Consider the following 11,593-nt stretch of genomic DNA (forward strand, 5'->3'; position numbering starts at 1 on the left):
GTAGACAGACCATAAAACAAATATTAAACTGCCCTAAAACCAATTAGAAATTGCAACTGTTACGTAGTTGAACCTCAATAATTCGCATTGAAGCTAAATTTCTTCTTTTCTTTAGGCGGTGGTGCACGTTTCACCGCTTCGAAACGAATGTGTCTCTGGATTTTCGATACTATAACGATGTAATGGTAAGACCGCACAAAGGAGTGAATGATTCAGTTATCTATACATAATCTGTTCTCTCTAATTAGATAAGGCAGCAAATGTAGTACAACCACGCGATATAGCCAGTAATTCAGATCTGATTCCCAGATACTAATACATTAAAACAAAACCACACCGACACCGCTTCCTTTGTCATCCGCAACTTGTTTCGTTTCTGGGTCAATTCCGCCGCTAATAGGCTTGAGCTTATAGTTGAAAAGATAATAGTTGAGAAGACCATCGCCGCTTCCAAACTTGGCAGATTTGATGAACAATGGGTTGTCCTGGCAAGTCAAGGCATTGAAGACGTCGACACCAAAGTGTTTGGCTGTGATTAACGCGTCGGTGATCAACAGATTCAATCTCTTTTTATAAACCTCAGTTTCCTTTTCTGCACTGTCCAGAGCATAGTAGAACAAGTACGCCACGCCCAATTCGGAGTGGGCAGCATTGTTCAAAACAGAAAATGGAAGCAAGTAATAGGAGAAAAAATCGGTCACCACACCATCTTTCTCAACCACATATGACTTGATGACATCGCATCTGTTTTCACCGCCCAACAACCAGTGGGCCAACTCTTCCTTGTGGAAAATCTGAACCAAATCAAAGCGTTCTTGAAAGCTGTGTAAAAGAGACAAGACCTGGTCGATATCTTTTTCTTCCATGGGCCGAAGACCTGACGTCTTAGTTATATTAGGCAAAGCATAGTGTGCCACCATTCCAGCTTTTGTCTGGTCTGCGGGTAAGTGGGAAAACAGTACTTCGTGAAGCTTGGTCCAGTTAAGTGGTCTGTGGGTGTAACGGCAAGACGCCACAGGCAGCGGAAGAACAATTCCGGCTGTATACAACGCCTGCCAGATATTCTGCTTATTGACACGGCGAGTGATCTCCTTGATAAGAACAGGGGCCAAACGCTTGCTACGCAACTTCTTATGGATGCATAAGAAGTTGATTTCCACGCTTGGAATCGTCTTGTCAAGCTTGTTGAGTTTCAAAGTCACTGGAACAGCAGCAATGAACGCAACCAATTTCTTTGTGCTTTTCACACGGACACCCACATGCCAATCCTGGCGCCATCCGGGCGGTTTCAATGCCCACTTGAAGAATTCATGCGAGTATTTGAAGCGGAAAGTAGCGTCCTGGTCTTCGACATAGTGCTCGTACAAGAGCGTGTAGACCTCGTCCAATTGGCTGGACGACTCCACATCAATGGTGGACCACTCAAAATCACCCAAAAGCGGCAAAGGTTCCGCTGGAATGTCCTCTGGTGTGCGAGAAGAGTCGATCGGTCCTTCTTCGGCGACAACTTCTCCCAAAGCAGGGACAGGCTGGGTTTTCCAAAACTTGTAGTCTTTCATTTGCTTTTGCTGGGCTTCATCGAGGGCCTCACCCATCGAGAGAAGTTTTAGGAGCTCCTCAATCAGCTTAGGTCCAGACATGGGCGCTTGTATGTATTGCCTTAAAGTGGAGGGTGAAGAAAAGATGGCGCCGCGAAACCTGTAGGAGTGGAAAAAATGCTGGTCTAAGCTTTAGATGCAAATTAGCCAAGACATACGACGATGGAGGTTTCTTTTTCCTTTTCATAAACGTTTCTGAGAGAACCTAACAGAAGAGAATCATAGATCAAAAATGATATAAAATGCAATTGACCACTTGTACTATGACATATTCATACCTACTTCGCACTACATTATTATAGACTTCGCGCTACTCGTTCGCCCTATTCACCCATCTACAATTTTCTCATGGTGCTCCACAAAAACAAATGGGACCACAAGGCCAAAATCAGCTATCTCAAAAAGCACGGGCTTACGCGGCCCAAACAGGCGCCGACGGTGACTCCTAAGTGGTCCTCGAAGAAAACGGGCGAGTCGAAATCTATAGCGTTCTACGCAGACGATTCGGACGACAGCGACTGGGATTCACAAGACGAGGCGCTTCTCAACCACTTTTACCCTGAGATCGGCGAGCAAAACATATCTGTGGACCAGAAGCTCAAGATCAAGCGGCAAATCGTCAACGGACTTCGCGAGAAGCAAAATGAGCAGAATGAACAAGACGCAGAAAAGGCAACGGAAGATGACAATGCAGAGCCAATTGATAGCGAAGACGAAATGGGTGGGATCTATTTGGGCACGCAAGAGCCGGAAATACAGCTTCCCGACCTCGAGACGAAACTCAGCGAGTTCATTCTTTCGGACACATTCAAACAGAAGAACAGAAAGCTCTTGAAAAACAAGGTTGACGACTCCTTGTTGCAGGACTATGGCCTTGAAAGCTACAAAGATACAGTAAAACAAACCGACTACAACGCGGCCAAGAAGAACAACGTGGATATTTCCAGGTTCAGCGCAAGCGACTTGGACGGAATGCGCATTGGCCAGAAAGAAGAAACCACAACAAACATACGTGCTTTGAGCGAAGAAGAGAAAAGAGAGCACTTGGAACGCACAGAAAAGCTCGAGCGCCAGCGCTTGTACGACCAGATCCGCACCAAGTTCGGCAATAACGAAAAACGAAGCAAGGTCTTGGAAATCAACAACATCGACAAAGACAACGAGCGGCTGATGCAAGCATTAAACCAAAAGATTTCCCAGGCACCCGAAATTGCCCCAGATTTAGAGCGGGACTTGCTAGACTTGGTGGGTGGGCAGGATTTGGATGTACCTGCACAACAGGCTCCGGACTTGGACGACCTACTTCGACAAGCCACTGCCGTTTCCAGCAGTGCAAAAAAGGAAACCGTTTCGCCACATACGGCACAAGCACCATCTGATGCCGATGCTTTCCTCGACGAATTGTTGGGCTAAAAAACTCTCACCACCAGAAAACAATTCACTGAGAGAAGATGGTCATCCTGCATACACGAACACACTCAAAGATTTTCTGCTGGCACATCATCGCACTTCTTACTCTCAAGCATCAGCATGATTTCTTCCAGCTGTTGGGTTCCCCGTGGTTTTGCCTCGGAATTTCCCGAGCAATACGACTTGGATGATGCAGAAATGGAGCGGATTTCCAAAATGGCCCAGCTCGAGTTGGACGATGCCAAGGACGACTTGCAGAACGCCCAGAAAGAACAGGCGGCCTTGTCTAACCAGATTGACATTGACGACGATTTGAAGGAGTATGACTTGGAAAACTACGATGAAGAAGAAACTGAGGGTGAAAGCATCTCGATGTTCCCAGGCTTGGCGGCTACAGATGCCACTTTCCAGGAAAGCGGTGGAGATGCCTATCTTACATTGCCCGATGCCCAAGAGGAACAAGAGGCCAAGCAAGAGATGCAGATTTATCCTACAGACAGTTTGGTTTTGGCTACACGTACTGAGGACGATGTTTCCTACTTGGACGTGTATGTCTATGATGATGGTGCCGGAGCACCAGACGGAGCTGAAGAGGAAGAAGGAGACAAGCTCGATGCCGATGTGGCGCGTGGACTTGTGCGTGAACCTAACTTGTACGTTCATCATGACTTGATGTTGCCTGCCTTCCCTCTTTGCGTGGAGTGGGTGAATTTCCGCCCTGGAACCAGCGATGGAGTGGGTAACTTCGCGGCCATTGGCACATTCGATCCGCAGATTGAGGTGTGGAACTTGGACTGTGTGGACAAGGCTTTCCCTGACATGATTTTGGGCGAGGTGCAAAGCAATTCTGCAGCTGCTATGCTGGCCAAAAAGAAGAAGAAGAAGAGCAAGGGCCCTGCCACAACGCATCACACAGACGCTGTCTTGTCTTTGGCACACAACCGCAACCACCGCAGTGTGTTAGCGTCGACTTCGGCCGACTCGACTGTCAAATTATGGGACTTGGCTAATGGAAGCGCTGTGCGGTCTATTTCCGCAGCTCACGGCGGGAAAACGGTTTCGTCGTCTCAATGGCACGCTACCGAGGCTTCGATCTTATTGACTGGTGGTTACGACAGCGCCTGTGCCGTATCCGACGTGCGTATTGCATCCGAGAAGGACATGTGCAAGAAGTTTTCTGTGGGTCACCAGGATGTGGAGTCTGTGCGGTGGGGAGCTCGTCCTGAGGTTTTTTACTGTGGAACTGACAACGGTAATGTGTACTGTTTTGATGTGCGTTCGCCCGAAAAGCCTGTCTGGACATTGCATGCCCACGATGCTGGGATTTCTGCTTTAGATGTGAGCGGGCACGTGGACGGCATGCTTGTCACGGCAGCAATGGGCGAAAAGGTGGTCAAGTTGTGGAAATGTCCGGCTGAACAGGGTGGTCCATCGATGGTGTTGCTGCGCGACTTTGGCGTTGGAAATGTATTGACCGCGTCCTTTGCTGGCGATTTGGAGCTTGCTGGCCACATGAGTGTTGGTGGTGTCCTGGGTGCGTTGAAGATGTGGGACTGTTTCTCCAACAGGGCCGTGCGCAATGCTTTCAGTGCTGAGTTGGGCCTGTTGCAGAAACGGGCCAGAGAAGTGGCACAAGAGGCGGGGCGGGCGTCGCGTATTGCCAGAAAGTACAAGGGTGGTGCCGAGACGGTCATGACCGTAGAGGCAGGCCGTTTGGACGACTCGGAGGACGAAGATGAAGATGAAGAGGTCGAAGAGAACTAAGGATCGAGTGTAACATAGCATAGACGGCCAATGTGGCCAGATAATAAGCATGAATGGAATTCGATGTAGATGAGCATGTGTCCATTGAGCTGAACACAATTGGAATTAACGGCAAGTACATTTAATTAGCGAGTTTGATTTCTATTAACCGTTGACCTATTCATGTCATGTTTTGACCAAAGATCAACGTGCTTTGAAATTTCGACTTTAGTTGTTTTTACGTGCTCGTTTAAACCGGCTTGATCTTTCTTGAAGCAGTGAAATGTGCAATGGAGACGTTATGTATTCTGTTCTCTTTGTCTCAGTTGTGCCTAAATACTTGATTCTCCCGCGCAAAAGTGTAGAGGCAGCTAGATTTCTTGCGCAATGGACCAACGTTATAAAAATACCGTAGACGAAGCCATCAAGTATGTAGTTAAAATCCCGCCAAGTACTGAAGACGAACGGATGAGACCAGGCCTGTTTTTCCTGGGGTTCCCATCGTTTGTGCCAGGTATATCTGAAGGGCAGACTGTGGTGTACAGGTGCCGTACTTAAACCACTGCGCCCACACTTGACCCAACGACAATGCCTCGTCTCGAAGAGTGGGAAATCAAAAAGTACTGGGAGATTTTCCAAGGCTTACAGCCGAAAGACAACAAGCTCACAGGCGACCGTGTCCTGCCTGTTCTTAAAAACTCTCGCTTGCCCGAAGCGCAGTTGGCGCGATTGTGGGATTTGGCGGATATCGACAGCGATGGAACATTGGACTTTGAGGAGTTTTGCATTGCCATGCGCTTGATCTTCGACTTGGTCAACGGGAACATGGACGACGTGCCAGCCGAGTTGCCTGCGTGGTTGGTGCCGCAGCTGAAGCGCCACTTGATCGACGCCAACAAAGCCGTGGCCACCGGGCGATTCGAGGACAACGGCGAGGCCGACGACACGGGAGACGACGACGACACCCTCTCCGACAACTTTGACTGGTACATTTCTCCGACGGACCGTGCCACGTACGAAAGCATCTACAATGCCAACAGCGACTCGTATGGACGAGTGCGGTTCGAGTCGTTGAACGGCTTGTACAGCACGCTCAGCAAAGTTCCCCGCACAGACATCCTGCTGGCGTGGAACCTTGTGAACCCAAAACAGTTTGAGACCATCGACAAGGACCAGGCGCTTGTGTTTTTGCACATGTTGAACCAGCGCGAGCACGGCAAGCGGATTCCGCGGGGCGTTCCAGCGCTGTTACGGGCGACCTTCTCCAAGGAGGTGCCCCGCTACGACTTGAGTGCCGTGGACAAGAAAGTCAGCGAGCCCAGCGCAAACGACCGCGACGCTTTCGGCGCAAGCTACTTGAGCAAGATTGGGCAGGGCCACCATGCGGAGCGCGGCACGGATTTTTCAGCCACCGAAGGAACCGACTGGGAAGAGGTGCGGTTGCGGCGCGAGCTTGCGGACTTGGAGGCGCTTTTGACGCGGGCGCAGAGCGAAACGTCGCAAGGCGCAAGCGAGCTGGCGGCGCGGCGGTTTGAGTTTGAGCAGTTGCTCAAGCACAAGCAGGAGCGTTTGGCGCAGGCGCGCGCGGCGCCGGGCAAAAACTTGGCCGACGTGCGTGCGGACGTCGACTTGATCGAGTCGCAGGTGCAGACGTTGGAGGAATTTTTGGCGCGGAAGCAGCGCGAGTTGGCGGAATTGCGCGCGCAGCTCGCACAATAGGCCCCGGGGGCAATAAAACATTCAACAATATTGAAGTCTTTGCTGTAGCCGATGAACTATCCTGGATGGGTGGAAATGTAGAGAAGCGGGGCTAATATGTTTTAAATGTCTCGAGTATGTATCCGTTTATTTCATTGAGGGAGTTTATTGGCTGTTTAGACTACCACACGATAATCTTTAATTGAATCTACATTGGTTTCTGGTAGCGCTACTCTTTTTTGAATCTTGCATTGTCTTTCGATTGTTTTAGAGGACCTAACAATCCATTTTGAAAAACAGACCATTTGAAATTTTAAACGGTTTTTTTATTATTTCTGTGTTACTCTACCCCTTTCTTACCTAGTCATTCAACCTACTGCTGCTCATGCTTTCCGTGAATTCTAGTATGTGAATAGTTTACTTCTTCTCCTCCTCAGTTGGCTCAGGTTCCGGCGTTGGCAACTTGAAAGTTTCTGGGGTAAAGTCCTTTCCGTCTCCAACTTGCTCCCACACCGAAGAACCCACAGTGAAGTTTCTCCAAGCCTGGGTCAACTCCAAAGGTTCGTACACCACACGCTTCTTTTCCTCGTCGTAACGGACCTCTGTGTAGCCTGTAGTTGGGAAGTCTTTTCTCAAAGGATGACCTTCGAAACCATAGTCGGTCATGATTCTTCTCAAGTCTGGGTGGCCCTCGAAAAACACACCAAACATGTCATACACCTCTCTCTCGTACCAGTTCGCACCTTGGTAGATAGGAACCACCGATGGCACCGAGGATGTTTCGGAAGCGTATGTTTTCACTCTGATTCTCGAGTTGTGACGCACACTCAACAAGTTGTACACCACATCAAAACGGTTGGCACGGGATGGATAGTCAGCCGCCGTGATGTCCATGCATGCCTTGAATTGCGCAGGAGTGTGGTTCTTCAAGTAGACCATCACAGGGCGGATCGCCGAAGGTGCAACATAGATGGTCAATTCGTCTTTCCACACGCTAAACTGCTGGATGTATTTTGGCATGCAAGACATGATGTAAGTACCAAACTTGTGCAACTCTTCCAGAACCTCGCGGTACTTCTCCGTAGGGTTGACAAGCGGCACATGAAGAGGACCCTTGGACTTTCTGGGCAAGCTGTTCAAGTCCACCAAAGGCTCCTCGGAGTTTCTGGCGACATGAGACGCGCGGAGCGCCCTTGGGGCAAAAACGGAAAAGCTGCGGGCGACATTGGCCGCTCTGGCAATCCGGATAGGGGTTTTAGCCAACATTTGCGCTGGAGAAGAAAATGCTAGAGAATGGTAGTTGGGTTAGTTTTTCTGGCGGAGTGCAGGTATGTAATTGTGCGCATGCCATTGGAGGATGGACACCCGTACCTCCACACCCACCTACCCCAGATCCAGACACAGCGGGCTGGCTAGTATGGGTTGGTGGGGCTATTAGAGAAGATTGGGCTTGTTGTGAATGCTTCCGGCTTGGTGCAGCGGTGCTTTAGTGGGAATGAAGTAGTGGATTCCACACCCGTACCTCCGCCGATTCTCTCGAATGCTGTAAGTCGCGAATGAGACTGTAGATCAACTGGCCATAAGCAGAAGTGACAATAAAGGTAAATCTGGAAATAACAATAAGAAGTATAATCATGTTACGAATTCTATGAGCTATCGGGCTATTTATGTCTGTCTCTAAAATTTTCTTTCTTTCCAGAAATTATGATTTAAGACTCCGAATGTACACCAATAGCTAATTCTGCCTATGTATCTTAATTTCATAAATTTAATAACAACCGCAAAGACATTAGCCCAGCATGTCAGTTCTTTTGTGCTTGAAAATAGCGAAACCGAATTTACCTAAACGAATACGACATCAGCAGAAGTGTAATCAGCAGATGGATGAGGCGCAAATTAAACTTAAACTTTGCTGAACAATGTCGCATGTACGCAAATTGCACAGCACAAGTAGAGTCATTCACTAAGTTGTATAGTCGTTTTCTTCAATAAGACCATTTTTTCAATGGTGTAGTCTTGATAGGAAAACAGCACCAAAGCTACACCCGTACCTCCTTCACCAACACATCAACACTTGTTGCGCGCACAAACGCACAACACTAAAACATGCCTGCACATTCGCATAGCCTACTTTTTATCCAACTCTTTTCAACAAAGGTGTCAACTTTGTAAAGGCCCCAAGGCACTCCTGATACTACTGGAACATGCCAGAATATTCCAGGCTCCGATCTGTTTCAATGATCAGTCAGCTTGCAGATGATGACAGGATCACGTGCCGCTTTCTGTTCATTACGTAACGAGATCACCGGTCATGTGACTGCACGAGGCCGATTCCTTCTTTAGGTTTCGCTCGCCTCTTCATTTGTAATCACAATACACCTCTTCTTTTTCTGAAGCAGGCCAACCTTTTGCCCCTTTAATGTCTGGTAGACCCTCTTCTTCGCCAGCAGAAAGCCTGGCGGCTTATGGTTCGGAGCACGAAACTGTGCCCGATACCACTACTGAATCGACTCAAGCGCAAGCTTCAAGCAGCGGCAATGCTGCTCCTAACAATGTTGACATCACAAACACGGCTGCAAATACAACAGCCGCCACAAACACAAGCGCCGATACGAACACAGAAGGCGAAGCACCCCTGAGTGACTCGGATCACTCGGATCGCCCCAACACCGAGGCCAGCGCCAACCTTTTTGACCGTCTTCTCGACACCGTGCTCGGCCAGTACCAGAATGCTGGCGGAGGCAGCGCCACCAGTGACAACGAAAGCAGCACCACTACTCCTGCGGCCACGTCCACTGTCAATAGCGACAATAGCGCCATCATCATCACGGTCAACTACATGTTCCTCGATGGCAGTGACCAAGTCAATCCAGGACGCACGGGATCTTTGGTCGTAACGTTGCCTAACAACGCCACTAATAGAGAACCGCGGATCATACTGCAGTTTATCTCTTTGGCCACGAGAATGGCATACTCTGCCCTTTCGAGCGCCCCAAAGCCACACTCTGGTATCACGCTTGACAAGTTCAGATCGCTTGAAGTTCTCCATATGGACGAGGTGCGGGACGCCACGTGTGCTATTTGTTTTGAGAGCTACGAATCGCCCAAGAAAGCAATGGCAGATGTGGATACGATGCCGTCGGCCAAACGGCGCAAGCTTTCCCCCGAAATTTCGGAACAAACTGCCGGTACAAATGTGGAAGCAAACACAAATACAGGTAGCAGCACTCTGTCGGCCACGGAAAGGGCCGCAAACACAGAAACAAATAGCAACGCGGAGTCCACGGATGGGAATACAAATACGGATGCAGAGACTGGCGCTCTGCCGGCTGATCAAACTGCCTCAGACGCATCGGCGCCTACGCCACAATACTTGTGCCAGCACTCTGGCGAGTTCCCGCATTTGCCCCTTCGTATGCCTTGTGGCCACGTCTTTGGTCAGTCGTGCTTAGCATACTGGCTTCGCGAAAACACCAGCTGTCCATTGTGCCGTGTTTCGATTGGTGAGCCAGAGCCTGAAACACCTAGCGTCATACCCATCAGCTATATCCGGCTTGGCGGTTTAGGGGAAGCTGCAGAAAGCGCAGATGACACCGCAAACAGCAATGATAGTGCAGACGGCATTCTTCGACGCAGCACAAGAGTCATCTTCAACTCAGATAGGCCGAGGCATAATGAGGCACCGCCTCCACCAATCTCGCCTCTGGCTGAAGAGAGACCGCGCAACTCCAGCATTTCTCCCGTGATTGATAACATCATAAATTACTTCAGCCGGGCACGGAGACAGCGTGAAGAGAACTCAGGTTCTCCACTTTTTGCCACAGGTGTGGCTAGCAGAAGAACCCCTTCTGGCGTAGAAACAGTAACGTCTGATCTGGCCTCGGGAGACTCGTTTGAACACTTCACGAGCTTGGTGGGAGACTTGCGTGGCGAGGTGCGGCCAAGGTCCCAAAACTCGGACAGCTCGGAGGGATCGGGAAATCCAGAGCAGACAGAACAAACAGATGAGAATGCCCAATGATTAATATGATGGCATTACCGGCATTGCATAGCATTTATGATCCCTATAGAAATGTACATATTAATGACTGAATCTTTGGGGCGAGAAAATGAGCCCAGAGGCAGCTAAGGCATAAATGGCATGGGACATTGAGAAAATCGATCTCAATCTCTTGGTGTCGATGTCCATTGGTTTTCATGTTATTTGTGGGTTAGCAGACACTTGAGTATTGTCATTGAGTTTTGTCTATTCCAGAATTGTAAAGGAGGTAATTTCTCTGTCTAGGTCATTTGCAACTTTACTCTTTCGTCCCAGCTGATTCTTCTTGGGCAAGCTTCTCCAACTTCTTTTTCTCCTTTTCTGCTCTAACAGCTTCTCGTCTTGCCATGCCCTCGGCCATTTTTCGAAGGCGACGCTCTTCTTTTGTTTCTGTTTTTTCCTCTTTGGCTTGTCCCATATTTGCGATGGATTTCTTAAGCTGGTCCATTTTCCGAAAGTTTTCTGTAAATCGATCGTAAGAAAGTCTTGTGATGAGCTCAAGGTATTCCTTCGATACAAACAGCATAAGCTTATCGCCTTGAAGCATGCCAATAGGCACATCTAGTTTGATCAGAATTCGAATCCCCACTATATTATTTGATCCAATACCCGTTTCACGGAAACCACAACCCATGGCCGTAGAAAACAACAAGTTGGCTGTCTTAAGGTCTCGACACTTGACATGTAAAATTAAAGGCTCAAACTTGAACAAAATGTATCTTGTTCCACTACTGGTATCCATATCGGAACCGTAAACAAAATCCACTTGTTCGTACCATTTTTCCAAGGCCAGGGGCTCGTGTGTTACAAAAAGCCAGCGGCCTTCGTTTCCTTTTGCCCCAATCTGGTGATCCAGCTTTTTTCCTTCTAGAAAAACCGATACCCGCCCGGAACACAGAGATGTGGTAACCATATCAGGATGTGAGTTTATGACATTGATGATAGGCAAACAAAGCTCATCTATGGTTCCCTTAGGAGAAGCATCGGGAGACGCTTCTGATGTGACTCCAATTTCTTGCAAAATAGACGCTTTTTTCTGGTCGAAGGGAGAAGCCATGCGGGAATAAGTAATGGATGTTGGTGATGCTCTTCGCGGTTTATCTGC

General features: G+C 48.7%; 7 protein-coding genes across 7 annotated transcripts; 4 read left to right on the plus strand and 3 right to left on the minus strand. All coding sequences in view use genetic code 12, as the record gives it.

The window, feature by feature from the left end:
• Positions 1-320: 320 nt before the first annotated feature.
• On the minus strand, positions 321-1,640 carry NMT1 (glycylpeptide N-tetradecanoyltransferase; the record flags this gene model as incomplete). The annotated part of the gene is made up of 1 exon (XM_002615492.1): positions 321-1,640. The coding sequence occupies one exon, from the start codon at positions 1,638-1,640 to the stop codon at positions 321-323; it is 1,320 nt and encodes a 439-aa protein (XP_002615538.1).
• A 306-nt stretch (positions 1,641-1,946) lies between these two features.
• FOB63_003395 (uncharacterized protein) lies at positions 1,947-3,011 on the plus strand (the record flags this gene model as incomplete). The annotated part of the gene is made up of 1 exon (XM_002615491.1): positions 1,947-3,011. One exon carries the CDS (start codon positions 1,947-1,949, stop codon positions 3,009-3,011), a length of 1,065 nt encoding a protein of 354 aa, XP_002615537.1.
• Positions 3,012-3,128: 117 nt separating this feature from the next.
• PWP1 (rRNA-processing protein) lies at positions 3,129-4,772 on the plus strand (the record flags this gene model as incomplete). The annotated part of the gene is made up of 1 exon (XM_002615490.1): positions 3,129-4,772. One exon carries the CDS (start codon positions 3,129-3,131, stop codon positions 4,770-4,772), a length of 1,644 nt encoding a protein of 547 aa, XP_002615536.1.
• A 567-nt stretch (positions 4,773-5,339) lies between these two features.
• Positions 5,340-6,470, plus strand: END3 (End3p; the record flags this gene model as incomplete). The annotated part of the gene is made up of 1 exon (XM_002615489.2): positions 5,340-6,470. The coding sequence occupies one exon, from the start codon at positions 5,340-5,342 to the stop codon at positions 6,468-6,470; it is 1,131 nt and encodes a 376-aa protein (XP_002615535.1).
• A 396-nt stretch (positions 6,471-6,866) lies between these two features.
• On the minus strand, positions 6,867-7,715 carry ALI1 (Ali1p; the record flags this gene model as incomplete). The annotated part of the gene is made up of 1 exon (XM_002615488.1): positions 6,867-7,715. One exon carries the CDS (start codon positions 7,713-7,715, stop codon positions 6,867-6,869), a length of 849 nt encoding a protein of 282 aa, XP_002615534.1.
• A 1,153-nt stretch (positions 7,716-8,868) lies between these two features.
• Positions 8,869-10,470, plus strand: FOB63_003399 (ubiquitin-protein ligase; the record flags this gene model as incomplete). Its single annotated transcript, XM_002615487.1, has 1 exon — positions 8,869-10,470. One exon carries the CDS (start codon positions 8,869-8,871, stop codon positions 10,468-10,470), a length of 1,602 nt encoding a protein of 533 aa, XP_002615533.1.
• A 277-nt stretch (positions 10,471-10,747) lies between these two features.
• FOB63_003400 (tRNA methyltransferase) lies at positions 10,748-11,545 on the minus strand (the record flags this gene model as incomplete). Its single annotated transcript, XM_002615486.1, has 1 exon — positions 10,748-11,545. One exon carries the CDS (start codon positions 11,543-11,545, stop codon positions 10,748-10,750), a length of 798 nt encoding a protein of 265 aa, XP_002615532.1.
• Positions 11,546-11,593: the final 48 nt, after the last annotated feature.

The sequence above is a fragment of the Clavispora lusitaniae genome (assembly GCF_014636115.1).
Source record: "Clavispora lusitaniae strain FDAARGOS_655 chromosome Unknown tig00000105_pilon, whole genome shotgun sequence".
Lineage (NCBI taxonomy): Eukaryota > Fungi > Ascomycota > Pichiomycetes > Serinales > Metschnikowiaceae > Clavispora > Clavispora lusitaniae.